At 38.1% G+C, this 16,864-nt stretch overlaps 1 protein-coding gene across 1 annotated transcript; it reads left to right on the forward strand.

The window, feature by feature from the left end:
- Nucleotides 1-214: 214 nt before the first annotated feature.
- On the forward strand, nucleotides 215-14,430 carry htra3b (HtrA serine peptidase 3b). The gene is made up of 9 exons (XM_051708778.1): nucleotides 215-933; nucleotides 6,010-6,109; nucleotides 9,139-9,361; nucleotides 9,522-9,716; nucleotides 10,449-10,481; nucleotides 10,858-10,972; nucleotides 11,093-11,150; nucleotides 11,282-11,377; nucleotides 12,981-14,430. The coding sequence occupies exons 1-9, from the start codon at nucleotides 429-431 to the stop codon at nucleotides 13,147-13,149; spliced, it is 1,494 nt and encodes a 497-aa protein (XP_051564738.1). The 5' UTR covers nucleotides 215-428; the 3' UTR covers nucleotides 13,150-14,430.
- Nucleotides 14,431-16,864: the final 2,434 nt, after the last annotated feature.

Consider the following 16,864-nt stretch of genomic DNA (forward strand, 5'->3'; position numbering starts at 1 on the left):
CATGGTTGGCATCCATTCAGTTTATTGTATTTTTTAAAAATACCTCAATCAGACTAGATCAGTAATGTGTGACAATCAAGGGACTAACTAAATTGAATTCTGCAAGAGAAAGTTGAGACAAACACCTTTAGTGGTTTGTATAGAGGAATTTCCCCGCCTCCTCTGCAAGGAGAGAGAGAAGAGTTCACTTGATGACGTTCAGATGGCCGGTAGATGCAGATATAACAGCCCCAGACACAGAGAGGCTCAACACACATTGTTTTAATAAGTTATATGTGAAATCAGGGGCATCTGCGCGTATCAAGAGATAGATTGGTTGGACAAGAAATACTTCTATTCCTTGGACCACTTCACACAGTTTATTTTTCACTGTAGCTTCAGAGGAAACCGCACGTCTCATCTGATAGTCACTTTTGCATTGGAATCTAATGCGTAATGGTGATCACCAAAGGACACTGACTATCCAGAGCTCTGAGAATTCATTTGTTTTTAACCTACCTACTTCATTTAAAACAGAAATGCAGGTCATTTTGTTTGTTTCAGTAGTTTCACTTTACATCAAGTCTGTCGTCGCGGATACTAAAGCCAAGTGTCCGGAGCGCTGTGATGTGAGTACGTGTCCGAGCCCGAGCTGTCCGAGCGGGTATGTTCCTGACCGCTGTAACTGCTGTCTGGTGTGCGCGCAGGGAGAGGGGGAGCCCTGCAGCCGTAAGGACGATCTGCCCTGCGGAGACGGTCTAGAGTGCAAGCATCCTTCTGGAAAGAGACTGTCTAAAGGCGTGTGTCAGTGCAGATACATTAGTAAAGTGTGTGGTAGTGATGGAAACACGTATGGTAACATCTGCCAGCTGAAAGCCGTGAGCAGGAAAGCTCTGCAGCAGGGTCTCCCCGGTGTCACTAACGTGCATAAAGGACCCTGTGAAAGCAATCAAGGTAAGTGAGTTGTTTATCAAATATCAAGTGGAAGATACACTGACAATTTTTAACCTAAAATGTGCTTTGTGTGGTTAAAGTAAAAAATATCATTTAACATCACTGAATCAACCAATACATAGGTTACACCAACAACATTTTAAGGGTTAGATCTGCTAGAAAAAAAAAATGTAATACATATTTATCCAAATATTTATGTGCTTTGAGTGGGTCAACAAATAGTGGTGATGGGTTTGAGGCAGGTGTGTGCTACAGGTTCACCCATTCATTTGAAGCTGCTTAAAGTTATTATACAAATCAAAAAATGTGGCACTGTATTCCATAAACAGTGTGGGTGACACCATTAAGGAGATTTTGAAATAAGGGAACATGGTAAACTGTCAAATACACACTAACACTGCAGTGCACTTTCATTGTTCCGTCAAAATAAAAGCTCCAGGTGAATGTAAAGTAAATAGGTCTGCGACAGAAATATATTACTATTGTATGAAACAAATCTTCAAAATAACAATGCTAATACACTATATTATAATAAAAACTTGACTAGACAATAATAAATAATATTAAACTGGATTCCAAAATATAAGTGAGTGAAGCTGTCATTTTTGCACACCCTATTCATTCACAAAAAATGTTTTTGGTAAAAAAAAAGAAAACCATGCCTTCATTATATTTTACTAGATTTTTTTTAATTGTTATTATTTCCAATCTTCATTAATCTTTTAGAACCAGTCAGATGGCGAAAGAGTGTTCCTGGTTTGACAGTTGCTTGCGGCCTCTGAAATCATGACCCCGCCCCTGGAAATTAGATTCAAATTTGAATCATAAAAAATTGATTAAACCTTAAAAAAATTTTGCTTTGGTAACCATGGCAGTTATTGTTAGTAGCCCACTATAAAATCATAATACAATAATATGGAATCTCCTTTAAAAAATGTAAGAAGCTTTCACAATATTTCTGTCATTTAATTTTATTTTAGTCTTTTTTGATAACAGTAGCAGCTTAAAGTTTTATTGTAATAACAATACCTGTAGCTAGTAACTTTGGTAGGCCTATTTTGGTGGAAACTATGGTTATAGTATATTTTTGCAAGGAAAGGCTGGGGAATTTCAAACTGAGACATTTAAATCATTAAAAATTGACTGATATAAACAATTTACTAGTACCTACTTCTTTGTCATTGTTTTTAGCCTACTATAAAATCATAATGGAATCTCCTTTAAACAAACTCAAAAGCTCTCAGAATGTTTCTGTAATTTTGTCCAATTTCTGTCTTTTTTGATAATATAGTAGAGACTAAAATTTTTATTGTAGTTACAATAACTGTAACTAGTAACTATGGTATTTTGGTGGAAACTATGGTTACCATGGTACTTTTTTGCGAGGAAAGGTAACTTGGGACATTTGATGTTGGGAAATTTTAATAATTAAAAATGGATTGATGCAAAATTGTACTATGGTAACTATAGTTACCTGGTAAAATTTTGCTTGCGAGGGAAAGTTGGGACATTTGATATTAGAGTAAAATCTGCCGATTAGCTCACAGAATGCCATACACCCTTTAAATCATGCAGTAAATACAGACCCCATACTGACTACCAACCATTTGCACACACACATGCACTTTAGGAACTTCACTGAATTGCAGGCAGTTAACTCCCATTAGCAACACCACCATGAACGAGTCCACTGTTTATTTCCTTATTACCTCTGCATTTAGAATATAACACCATTTAGTTCCTCCAGCCACCATAACATAATTCTCTGATAATTGGATGGTTCACAATGGGCACTTCGAACAGTTGAACTGTGACCTGGATTTCTCATCCACAGAGATTCAAGTCAGGAAACAGAGCTGCTTTGTGCTCTGTAGACCAAGCACGATTTCCTGTGTGGTTCTCAATGGCGCTTGCACTTTTGCTCTGATCTTGGACAAGACCTCATTACCAACGCCCCTTTATCATAACAAGGAAATATAGAACTGGATCCAAATCAGCAGTAAAATGTTTTTCTATGGTGGATTGACGGGAGGAGGGAGGAGACACCTTTTGGAAGTCGAACCACCACTTCTCTGTGGACATGTTATATGTGAGAGGTGACCTAAAACCGATGTGTAAGAAACTATCTGGTGAGCTTTTAGGTCTAATATTTTCAACAGGTCACTGCAAAAGTGATGGGCAAGGACATTTCCTGAAATTCTGGCTAGATAGTTTTACCACACATAAAAAAATTCAACAAAAGCAGGTTTGAAGGAGCCAAGCTGGTAGCAAACATTCACATATAAGTTACTGTTGGCCCCTGCAATGCCACTGCCCACACTGGTGTATATATTTGGTGAATTACAAGGTAGTGGGGCAGACGGAAAAACTTAAAGCAAAAGAACCCACAGACAAGCCTAGGCCATCATTATAGCATTAAAAGTCACATACAGTATATTATAGTGATCCATTCTATACAATTTAGGCCACTAACCTCAAAATAAAACACTAAATGTTGCAATCATTGTATCAAATAAACCAGCGCTTTAGAAACAGATGCTGCCCAAAAGCTTCAACCAGATTGTGTTATCAGCTGCTCCTCTGATGTCTGGTTTGCTCTCTATTCCAGACTAGGAAAAAAAATGAATTAGGAAACTATTGAGAACATATTTCAGCATTACGTTTTGGTTTATGCCTGGCTGACTTTGGGTTGAGTGGCATTTCTCAGCGTGATCTGTTATTGTCGAAATGAACTTGTGCACATTGCAAGTGGAAATCGACTTATTTGGCAGTCATGAAATCTGATAGGTCACAATTCCGTGATGCAGCCGTGTTGGAATGTGCTTTTATATGGGCTTCTGCTTTTGATTAATGATTAACAGTTGAGTGTGATTTATCGCATGCTTCCTTTGGTCTCTCACAGCTTCCAAAGTACTTGCTATAGCGGAGCGTTAATGGATGCTGCACACACAATGATTTGGAATATACATTATAGTGATATTATGTAGCTTTAGTTAAAGGAGAAGTGTGTAATTGTTCCGATGTAAAATAGGCTACTTGCTCCTATACCATCTTAATGTGCAGAGACATCTATAAGTAAGCCATTCATTCTGTAATTGATTCAATGTAACTCTATGGAGCTGTGTTTGGCTCAAACAGTGGTGTGAGTTTGGGGCTTGACTACCTGTAGAAGGGAGAGTGTTCAGGAAACCTGTTTGAAAACAGTAATCATTTTTGCAATTCTGATTGGTGCCACTTGTTGCACAGATATTACAAACTTCACCTTTAAATAATTATGTTAGATGTGCAATTTGTCCTTTATTGCCAATGCTAGACTGTCTGGGAATGATCAAAATAAAAAGTATATATTCTCTAACAAAGGTAGAGTAAACTGACTTTTGGACTTATTGACTTAAATTCTACTTATGGACATCAACTTCACTTGCTACACACGTGCCAAAATGACTTAAATTTTGCATGCCTTCAGAAAACTTGGAATAGGATGGATCGCATGGACTAATTTTATGATATTTTGAGCCCTTTTATGCTTTAAAGTGAGGCACTATACACTGCCGTTTAATTGGAAAGATTTCAACGGCAGTGCCCAATTCCCAATGCGCTCTAGGTCTTCGTGGTGCCGTAGTGACTCGCCTCAATCTGGGTGGCGGAGGACGAATCTCAGTTGCCTCTGCATCTGAGACCATCAATCTGCGCATTTTATCACGTGGCTTGTTCAGCGCGTTACCGTGGAGACATAGCACGTGTGGAGGCTTCATGCTATATTCAACGCGGCATCCAGGCACAACTCACCACGCGCCCCACCAAGAGCAAGAACCACATTATAGCGACCATGAGGAGGTTATCCATTGTGACTCTACCCTCCCGGGCCAATTTGGTTGCTTAGGAGACATGGCTGGAGTCACTCAGCACGCCCTGGATTCGAACTCACGACTCCAGGGGTGGTAGTCAGCATCTTTACTCGCTGAGCTACCCAGGCCCCCGGAAAGATGGATTTATTAATTTATTTAATGGCATCCTTTTGTACATGAGACTACATGAGAAAGAAAGTCAGGAGAAATATTGTTTTGGAACCACATGAGGTGTACGCTATACTCAGAGGAACTAAACAAAATTACGGATAGTATTAAATCCTTTTTTATCTTCAAATTCTAGGTTAGTAGGACAATCAGGGTGTGCACACAAAAGAATGAAGGGAGTGTATGTATTTGTGTGCCAACATGGTCTCAGGAAACAGCAGTCAGCTTAAGAGAAAAACCACCCAAATATTTGATAAAAACAAACAATAAAACATACAACACTACTCTCTCTCTTTCTCTCTCCTTCACATACATACACACTTACTGTATAATCGACACACTTGAAATGTGCACATGCACAAGGATAAAAACCACCTACTGATTATAGAGGAACATTTCCTGTGTTTAAAAAAAACTTTTCTACAGCTATCATCATTCCATGCCATCTGGATCTGCATGTATGGTAATGATTCCCCTTTGGGCTATACAGGGTGTCTATTTAGGACTATAAAAATCGGAAGTGGCCAGTAGTTTAAAAAAAAAAAAAAGAAAGAAAGAAAAAAGAAAGAAAGAGAGATTGTAGGATTTAAAGGTGCACTCAGTCTTTTTTTTAATATGTGATTATGGACTTACACTAACACCTAGGGGCCTGGATGCAGCATCATTCAAACACAGTAGCTTTCAGTTACAAATGTAGTTGTAGAAATTCACTATTTACAGTTAGCTATGATTATGTGAACCCATGAGTTAATATATCTAATAACATGGCGAAAAAGGAGATTAAACAAGTAGTATTTCGCTGGTCATGTGATCCTAACATGACAGCCCCCATGAGGGGACCCTCTACATGTAGAATAAAACAGCTTTTATAAGATCACTGATATGACTGGAGTCTTCATCTCTTTTGAGTGGTCTTGATTTTATACATATGTTTTACAATTACAATTGAATTCTTTGGGAGTAAAACTTTTTTAATGACCAAAAAATAAATAAATACTAAGTACACCTTTAAAATGCTGAGTGTCATTAATAACATGAGTAATTATTTCTGCTAGTATAGGTCCCAAACACCCCAACAGCCAGAGGAACAAATTCAACTTCATTGCTGACGTGGTGGAGAAGATCGCCCCTGCTGTGGTGCATATTGAGCTGTTCCTAAAGTAAGCCCAAAACCAGATTTGCAAACACTTTCATAGCGTGGCAGCCCTCTGGGCAATGTTTTAATTCTGTGAGGAGGTGCTTTGCAAACACAGCTATGTGAGAGCCGCTGCTGTCTGTATGTGAACATGCTGAGGCTGTTAATTTGTGAATGATGTCATATAGTGTGTGGCATGGACAATGGCCCCAAAATGTATTTGAACACATAAGCAACACTTAAAAATGTATGAATGTTATTGCATTGCATAACATAATGTCTTTATTTGTATTTTTTAAGAAAGATAGCACAAGCACACTCTTTAAGCAAAATATTTCACATAAAGACATTTGTTAGGTTTGTGAAGAGATGCTCTGTTCAAAATGGAGGTAAAAACTATTTTGACACTTTTTGGTTTCAAACTTAATGGAACATGCCTATAGTTAATGTAATGAACTCCACCTGTGTTTACTCTGCTAGGACACCTGTGTGAACTTGAGGGTTAATGACTTCATACATTCACTTTGGGACCAACTGAAGGTTAAAAAAAAAATGGAAGTTGGTTGGTCTAGCCTCTTAGTTTGATGTTTTGTTATGTGCAATGAAATTGCATATTCATACATTTCTACAGTAAGTTTGGCCTTAGTACCCAAATACATTTTGGGACCACTGTTGGGGTAAACAAAACAAAACAATTGTAACGTATGCTGGAACTGCTGACAATGATGGCAATGACGAAGACGCGAAGATGAAGAACCCAAGTGCAGTTTATTTACAGAACGTGAAATCCAATAACCCTGACTACAAAACAAAACATGAACATGGACTGGACTAGACTAGACTACAGACATGGCTTGACTATAAACATACCCATTCACATTCATCACATTCAATACTCGACAAATAGACAATGCAAACATGAAAGCTTAAATACAAGACATGGGAGATCATAAACCAATGAACAAACAGAACTGATAACAAGATAATTAAACAATAAACCAATGAAAACATGGCACATGAACATGGAGGGAAAACAGAAATCACATGACTAGGGAAACAGGAACTAGAATTTCAAAATAAAAGACATGAATCAACAAAATACACCTGACATATCCCCCCCACTAAAGGGTGGCTCAACACATAAACAAAACACGTAATTCATGACATAATTCAAAGTTCTGTAGGGAGCGGGGGGGGGGGGGGTGTCTTGAGGCTTGGGGTGTGGCGTGGCGAGAAAGGGCGAGGGGCATGGGACCAGGGCAAAGTCTGTGGGAGGTGAAGCCATGAGAGGCTCGAGGGGCGGAGCCTTGGAACGTGGTGCCCGGAGAGTAGCCGAAGACTCGAAGGGCCAGGGTGGAGCCGATGGCAGGGAGGACCAAGGCGATGCTAGAGGCTCAAAGGAGCAAGGCGGAGCTGAGGGATCGAAAGACTGAGATGGAGCCGTAGGGAAGGAGGTCCCCGGTGAAGCTGACAGATCGGAGGGACGAGGCGCAGCCAGAGGATCGGAGAGCCAAAGCGGAGCCAGGTGACCGACAGACCAAGGAGGAGCCAGAGGGACGAGGGACCCCGGCACAGCCGACAGGCTAAAGGACCATAGTGGAGCCGAGGGAACGCCGAGCTGAGGCAATGTCGAGGGACCGACAGGCCAAAGCGAAGTTCAGGGCTCAGAGGGTCCAGGCGGGATCGGAGGGCCGAAAGTTCCCCTTGCCTGCTTAGGAGAACTAAAGGTGGGTATAAGGGTGGGAACCATCTCCAGGTCCCACTGCTCAGGTGTGGCTGTGACGTGGCATGGAGCAGGCTGAGGCGTCGCTGTGACGTGGCATGGAGCAGGCTGTGGCGGCGGCCGTGACGTGGCATGGAGCAGGCTGTGGCGGCGGCCGTGACGTGGCATGGAGCAGGCTGTGGCGGCGGCCGTGACGTGGCATGGAGCAGGCTGTGGCGGCGGCCGTGACGTGGCATGGAGCAGGCTGTGGCGGCGGCCGTGACGTGGCATGGAGCAGGCTGAGGCGGTGGCCGTGACGTGGCATGGAGCAGGCTGAGGCGGCGGCCGTGACGTGGCATGGAGCAGGCTGAGGCGGCGGCCGTGACGTGGCACTCTGGCTCGGCATCCGCCTCCCCCACAGTGAACGGGGAACCAATGAACCGTAGGGCGAGGTCGATATATTGAGCCAGGCTGAGGGAACTGCGACCGCCAGGCATCAAAAAAGAAATGGACTCATTCAGTCCAAATCTAAAACAGTCTTTGAGGGCAACCTCATTAAAGTCCACCTGGCTGGCTAGACCGCAGAAGTCCTCAACATAGTCCTCCAGGGGACGATTCCCCTGACGTAGGCGCAGAAGTAACACTGCTGGGTTCATGGTTGGTCAAGTATTCTGTAATGTATGCTGGAACTGCTGACAATGATGGCAATGACGAAGACGTGAAGATGAAGAACCCAAGTGCAGTTTATTTACAGAACATGAAATCCAATAATCCTGACTACAAAACAAAACATGAACATAGACTAGACTAGACTATGGCTTGACTATGGCTTGACTATGGCTTGACTATGGCTTGACTATGGCTTGACTATGGCTTGACTATGGCTTGACTACAGACATGGCTTGACTATAAACATACCCATTCACATTCATCACATTCAATACTCAACAAATAGACAATGCAAACACGAAGGCTTAAATACAAGACATGGGAGAACATAAACCAATGAACAAACAGAACTGATAACAAGATAATTAAACAATAAACCAATGAAAACATGACACATGAACATGGAGGGAAAACAGAAATCACATGACTAGGGAAACAGGAACACATGACATGAAACAGGAACTAGAATTTCAAAATAAAAGACATGAATCAATAGAATACACCTGACAACAATCTAATTTACCAAGAATGAAAGTCAAGACACTTCTTTATTAGAGTTATAAATAAGTTCTAATTTTAGATCACTCCAAATATTCAGTGTAAGTATATCAAAATCAAATAATGTGATGTGAACTTTCAATTCTTTCACCTGATGCCTTTACATTTTCACTTTTTCCCTCTAGCCACCCCCTCTTTGGCCGGACAGTTCCACTGTCAAGTGGATCTGGTTTTGTAATGTCAGAGACCGGGCTGATCGTGACCAATGCCCATGTGGTTTCCAGCACCAAACATGTTTCGGGTCATCAGCAACTCAAAGTACAGATACGTGATGGGGATGTGTATGAGGCCACGATAAAAGACATTGACAAGAAGTCTGACATCGCCACTATCAAAATCAACCCACAGGTGAGACAAAACTCTGTTTCACTTGAGGACTAATCTTGAATTACAAAATCATAAAACCAAATGGTAACCCTTTACAAGGGTCTAATTAAAAATTGTAACCAAACATGATTCGTTTTGCTGTGCTTGTTCAATCAACCTCCTCCGACTACCTCTTTTGCAGAAAAAGCTGCCTGTTTTATTACTGGGTCACTCAGCAGACCTGCGCCCTGGTGAGTTTGTGGTGGCTATTGGCAGCCCTTTTGCCCTGCAGAATACAGTGACGACCGGAATTGTCAGCACAGCTCAGAGAGATGGGAAAGAGCTGGGACTCCGTGACTCTGACATGGACTACATTCAGACTGACGCCATCATTAACGTAAGACACCAAAAACCACAACAACAGATGTTATGAGTCATACTGGTTGTTACTCAATATTAATCTAAAACTTCTGGATGTTTTTAAATGACTCTGCATGTTTGAAGTAGTGATTATAGGTCATTTGTCCATTTCAAGGGCATAACCAGGAAATTACTTTTGGGTGGGCCTCAATAAAAATGGATGGACCCAATTTTTGTCCACATTTTTTTTTTCTCAATTTCCTTAGCAACAGAAAGGCGGCACATTCAAACAGTGCTTTTACACTTTCAGAAAGCAGAATTTATGCATTTAACTATAAATGTATATTTGAAGTAAAAAAATTCTCTAATATTCTGGGTGGACCTTGGCTAAGCCACTGGTTCATATTGTGGATATACGAGATTAGATTTGTGCCAAAAGTATTGAATACACTTTTTTGTAAAAAATTTTTTTGAGTATTTAAAACAATATACTATTTAAAGAATTATTTAAAAAATATATATTATTTGAGAGTGAATAAAAACACTTTTAAACAGAAAAAATAACTTCAGATTTCAAATACTTCCAACTTTAGACTTGGTTTTGAAATAACGAACATCTTATGTTAACAATTTTCTCTGCATCAGGATTTCTGATTGCACTGGCAGTTTGAATTTACACAACTGGCACAAATTTAAACCCTTATGGTTAAGATATTTGTAAAATTGTTTGAGCACCAATAATAATATTTTTTTTTCTTTTTTTTCTCAGTATGGAAACTCGGGTGGACCACTCGTCAATTTGGTAATTATTTCATAATGTCATTTGCAACATCTCTCCCTTATTCACTCAAAAGTATTTTAGCCTATTTTTAAGGTTTACGCATCTCAGTTTCATAACAAAACTCCATCAAATTGAATTGTGTAATTTTATTCAATTTTTTTTTCAATTCATTTTATTCAAATGAATTTTTATTCATTTAATTTATTCATTTAATGTTACGCTCAATTTGATGAAACTTTGTTTTGAAATTGAAATGCATAAATCTTAAAAATAGGCTAAAATATATTTTTTTGAGTGTACAGCAGACATAGTGATGAAACGTGTTAATATTGTATGTATGTATTTATTTATTTATTTGTATTATTATTATTATTATTATTATTATTATTATTACCAGGATGGAGAGGTGATCGGAATCAATACACTGAAAGTAGCTGCAGGAATCTCCTTTGCCATTCCTTCAGACAGAATTACTCGCTTCTTAAACGACTCCCTGGGAAAGCAAAACAAAGGTACAAAAGAATTTGCAGTGGAGGTCAGAGTGTCGTCTGGCTGGTATTATACATCTGTTTCACTTTTACGGGTCATTCTTGCTGAATTGAATGTGGTAACAGACGTTTAACATGTTTCAGAGGCAAGATCAGTGAAAAAGCGTTTCATTGGAATTCGGATGCTCACCATCACAGAAGCGTGAGTGTCTCACACACTACATGAAAACCACCTAAACTTAATCTAAAAAACCCCTAGAAATTCCTGACTTCGACTACGTGCCGTTTAGTTATTGTGTGTGAATGTGAGGTATTTTTGTCTGTCTCCTCTAGTCTCGTAAAGGAGCTAAAGCAGCAGAATCCAGACTTCCCTGATGTCAGCAGTGGGATCTATGTTCATGAGGTGGTTCCTCACTCTCCTGCTCAGAAGTAAGCACCAGCCAAACCAGATGCTCTGTGGTTTTTCACTTGTGGCTGTGGGACTTCAGAACTCCCAGCCAAGTAGTTTATCTCAGTCTGTACCCAGTTGAAGATTACATGATATTGTATATCACAACTGAAAAAAAAATTCTAAATTACAGAGAGGTTTATAGAATAATAAGTTGCACATTAGGTCTGAATGAAATGGTGGTAATTTTCTGCAATTATAACAGACTTTGTAGTCCATTAGGGGATGATAACATTGGACAAAGTTGAGCATTTTGCTCCAGTTCTTCTGGATTAGTATGATATGAATGTGGCCACATTCACACTAATTTGTTTTCATTTGAAAACGCTTTGATTTTGCTGCGTTTAAGCCTCTCATCCACAGTGGAACAGCATTTTGTCAGTACAGGTTGTCAGTAACGCATAACTAGAAATTCTTCAGCTTAGAACAGTAGTCCTGTCTACTAAAAGGACACCTTTACAGCTCAAATAACCTCTGGAATGCCTTGCCCCATAGACTTCCTTTTTAAGTGCATTAATACATGCAAATATTGTTTGTTTTTACAAACTGAGGGACGAGTCGAAATTAAGTGGTAATCAAGAGTACAGAGATGAACTTGTATTAAAGAACATTCCTTTAATACATTTGGTTAGCAAGATATGCTCAGTTGACAGTATTTGTGGCATTATGTTGATTACCACTAAAAATAATTTTGACTATGTTATAGTGAGGCACAATGGAAGTCAATGGGGTCCATTTTTGCAGGGTTTAAAGGTGCAAGTACATTATGAGTCAGAATTGATTTGTTGTGGCAACCAACATTATGCCATAAATGCTGTCGACTGAGCTTAAAGAGATAGTTCACCCAAAAATGAAAATGATCTCATCTTTACTCACCCTCATGCCATCCCAGATGTGTATGATACAAAACACAAATGAAGATTTTTAGAAGAATATTTCAGCTCTGTAGGTCCTCACAATGCAAGTGAATGGTGACCAGAACTTTGAAGGCCCAAAAATGCAGTATAAAAGTAATCCATATGACTCCAGTGGTTAAATCCATATCTTCTGAAAGTGATATGATAGGTGTGGGTGAGAAACGGATCAATATTTAAGTATGTAGATCTACAATTTCACATTCACATTCAGCCACCTCCTAGTTGGTGCTGGTAAAAGGTGGAAATTAGTAAAGGACACAAATATTGATCTGTTTTTCAACCACACCTATCATATTGCTTCAGAAGATATGGATTTAACCACTGGAGTCGTATGGATTACTTTCATGCCTCCCTTTTGTGTCATTTTTGGACCTTATGAGTTTTGGTCACCCTTCACTTGCATTGTGAGGACCAACAGAGATGAAATATTCTTCTAAAAATCTTCACTTGTGTTCTGCAGAAGAAAGAAAGTCATACACATCTGGGATGGCATGAGGTGAGTAAATGAAAAGAGAATTTTCATTTTGGGTGAACTATCCCTTCAACTTGTATTGAACCTAGAATATTCCTAGAACCTAGAGAATTCCAGTCCACCACTTGCATGACACTGCATACCTACAAATTCAAGGATGCAATTGATAATCTTATTTGTTCACATGGATTTCAGAGGGGGCATTAAAGATGGTGATATCATCGTTAAACTGAATGGAGAGTCATTGATGAGCACCAGTGACCTGAAGGAAGCGCTCAACAAAGACACCACACTGCTGCTGGAGGTGCGCCGTGGCAATGATGACCTGCTTTTCAACATTGAGCCTGATGTCATCATGCAGTGACAATTTATCAGAATGTAAACAATGCAATTGACAAAAAGACATTGGCATGTGCAGTCATGGCCAAAGGGATGTTTAATGGAGCATCCTAAATACCAAGGACCTCTTTTACAAGCAGAGAAAATCTAATCTTGAGCTTTTATAATCTCAGTCATGTCAGGCCTGCCTAAGAAGGTTTATATGAAAGGCATTTCATATTAGCTTTGATACAGGTTTGAAGGGGAGAACTGGCTAAATATGAAAACTTACTGTATTTTGTAAAATAAGACAATGCTGGTGATATTTTTGAAGTTTCTGCTTTTATGCCAGAAACAGACAATCCACAATGAAATGTTAAACTGGAAAATGGGAAATTAAATAGTGAAAAGATGACATGTCATCAAAATAAATAAAAGGATATTTTATTGATCTTATACAAATATATCCTTATAATAATTATGAGTTGTACTATGAAAATTATATGTGTTGAAAGCTCAACATTCATTGCTGGACCTGCATTGTGGCACCAGTGGCAAGAATCAATTGCTGTGCAAGGAGTTTAATGAGTTTTATAATTTGTATATAATACCTGTCATAATGAATGACATTTTTATATGATTATCTTGTTCAGTTAAATGTTATGTGCTCTTTTATATAAGCAGAGATCAAACTGACAATTTTTTCTTCTGGTCACGTAATCTTATTATCAGTCTGTTTTCAATTCATGTTCTTTTTGTGGTTAAAATGTCTACAGCATCTTTTTTTTTTTTTCATTTCTTTTTTAATGCATATCATAATACATGTCTTCAAATAAGCTCATATTGTTGGTTCACTTCAGCTGGATTTATGAACATTGAACCTATCTACAGAATAAGACTTTCTCAGAAAACAATAACTTGGCATATTGGTGGATCACCCAGTGCATGTTGAATATTAACAGAGCAGTCAGTTGGCTAACTCTTTCTATGAAGCTTAAATTCATAATGCATTGTAAAGGCATAATCTCATAAAACTCCTTAGAAAAAGTTATAACTTCTCAAAAATTGTAACTAGTTATAATTCATTATACTTAACCTATTCATAGTTATACTTTAAAGAGTATAGTGCATTACAGCACAATCAGCATCCAATTTTATCAGTATTAATCAAGTTTATTACACGGCTCTCTGGAGTACTCTATTCTTATTGGTCAATGGCGCCATCTAGCAGTCAGATATTGCTCTGTAACAACCGCACATCCGGGTTCTGCAAGCCGTCTCTCCTCAACTCATTTTGCGATCTCTACAAGTAAGCTAATAAAATAATTTCAACTCAAATCAATGTGTCATGTGCATTTATTTATTTATTTGGCAAGTAGTCTTGTAATAGGCTGGATATTGAGGAGTCAGATGGTCATCAGATGCAAACCAGAGGTTGATTTCAGCTGTTCAGCGATTTCTTCTCACATAATTACACAATTTCAGGGCAAATCAACGTTTCATGTCCATTTATTTGTTTACTTGGCAAGTAGTCTTGTAATAGGCTGAATAATTTCAACGCAAATCAATGTTTTATGTCCATGTATTTATTTATTTGGTTAGCAGCTATGTAATAAGCGGGATAAAGTACAGTCAGCCAGTTGTTATCGCAAAATAAACCCCTTCAGGGTGATACAAGATCATATACCATTATAAGCTGTCTTTGCCTGCTTTAAGTAAAGTTACAAAAGCAATATCTTCTTTTAAACAGCCATAACATAAACTTGTAAGTCAAACTTATATAATGGAAGTTAATTATAAAATAAGTCTCCAAATAAGATTCACAAACATTAAAGTTTATTGAATCCAGTAGAATGAAGGGGTTATGAAATGAGGAATACATTTTTCTTTGATCTTTTGACATACAAGAGTTCATTGTAATATAAAAACCTTCTGTAAGTTTCAGAACTCAAAACTTCCCCACTGGCAAAAAAAAAAAAAAAAAAAAAAAAAAAAAAAGACATTTGTGATGTCTACTTTCTCTACTTTGTGACATGACACTGTGGTACACATTTGCATCCACAACAACACATCAGCACCTACTTTACCTTATCACTTCCGCAGCCCCGCTCAGTAGTGGTGAGCAGCGAGATGGCAAGGAGAGAGCAGGTCAGTCAAGAGCAGAGACCTGTTTACTGTCAAGTCTTAAAGGACAGAGGGTAAAAATGAGGTTGGAAAATAATCATGTTTTACAAATACAGTATATGACTGTTTTTTGTGCAAAAAAAACTTCACTAATGTTATAAGTGAACCTCGAGGAACATATTAAAATAATAATAAAAAAAATGCATGTCATGACCCCTTTACTGTCTCAAATTTTTTTTACATTGAATATGTCTTCCTTTGTATTTTGTGCATTTGTATATAACTTCCATTTTACAGGCTTGACTTGTAATGTCTTAAATCCACTTAAAAATATCTCATGGATGTATATAAGTCAGAAGACATTGCTTTTGTAATTTTACTTAAAGCACACCTAATATAAAGGCCTTTATATAATACAAATAAAATACATTATAACTAACCTCTGCAGATAAAATTGGATGTTGATTGCATTATAATGCATTATAATCTAATATAACTTTTAAGTATTATAGTTTAATAACTGTGGTAACAATTATTTATGAGAGGTTAAATTATAAGGTGTATTATGACATATTACTACTGCATTAATCCATTTACAATGCCTTTACAATGCGTTATAAATATGGGCTCCATAGAAAGTGTTGCCATCAGTTTTAACAAATATGAAAGATGAATACTCCTCAGAATTTTCTAGTACACAAAGCTTATTTTTTGCAATTTTCATAGTCTGGACAGGAACTGAATCACAAAATGCAGACATGACACAGCTACATATTTCAAAGAGCAGCTCCAGCTTATTTATTAATGTAGGCCCATCTCTTGGGCCTCTATCTCTGAAAAATACCATTAAGATGTGCATTCTAAAACACTTTAAAGTAATATTCTGCATTTTCAATACAAGTTAAGCTCATTCAACAGCATTTGTAGCATAATGCTGACTGCCACAAAAATTAATGTTGACTTGTCAATCCTTTCCTTAAAAAAAAGACAAAAAAAAAGAAAAAATCTGGGTTACAGTGAGGCACTTACAATGGAAGTGAATGTGGGCCAAACCGTAAGCATCAAAATACTCACTGTTTAAAATGTATAGACACAAGACAGCATCATCACACAAACAACATGTGTTAACTTGATTTTAGAGTGATAAAATCACTTACAAACTTTTTCTGTGTAAAGTTATTTTAAATTAGACAACTTTGATGCTATGATGATGTAACACTGCAAACCCTGTGATCCTGGTAATTTAGTAGTCAGCGACAAAAACAACAATTTAAACTTTACAGCTCAAATAATTAATGAGTTTTAACAGAAGACTTAATTTAAGTGCTTTTATAAAATTATACGCTTCACATTTATGCCTTTAAACCCTCCAAAATTTGGCCCCATTCACTTCCATTTTACTAAGTGCCTCACTATTTCCTTGATTTGTGTTGCTTTTTTTTTTTTTTTTTTTAAAGAAAAGGAGGGACGAGCCAGATTTATTTAATTATTTATTTTTGGTAATCAACATTATGCCACAAATGCAACTCAGCTTAACTTGTATTGAACCCATGATAATCCTTTAAGCTTATGGTTACATTATTTTTAAATCTATAAGAGTTTGGGGCCTGGTTAGTTCAGCGAGTATTGACGCTGAC

This window comes from Myxocyprinus asiaticus, chromosome 1, assembly GCF_019703515.2.
Source record: "Myxocyprinus asiaticus isolate MX2 ecotype Aquarium Trade chromosome 1, UBuf_Myxa_2, whole genome shotgun sequence".
Taxonomy (NCBI): Eukaryota; Metazoa; Chordata; class Actinopteri; order Cypriniformes; family Catostomidae; genus Myxocyprinus; species Myxocyprinus asiaticus.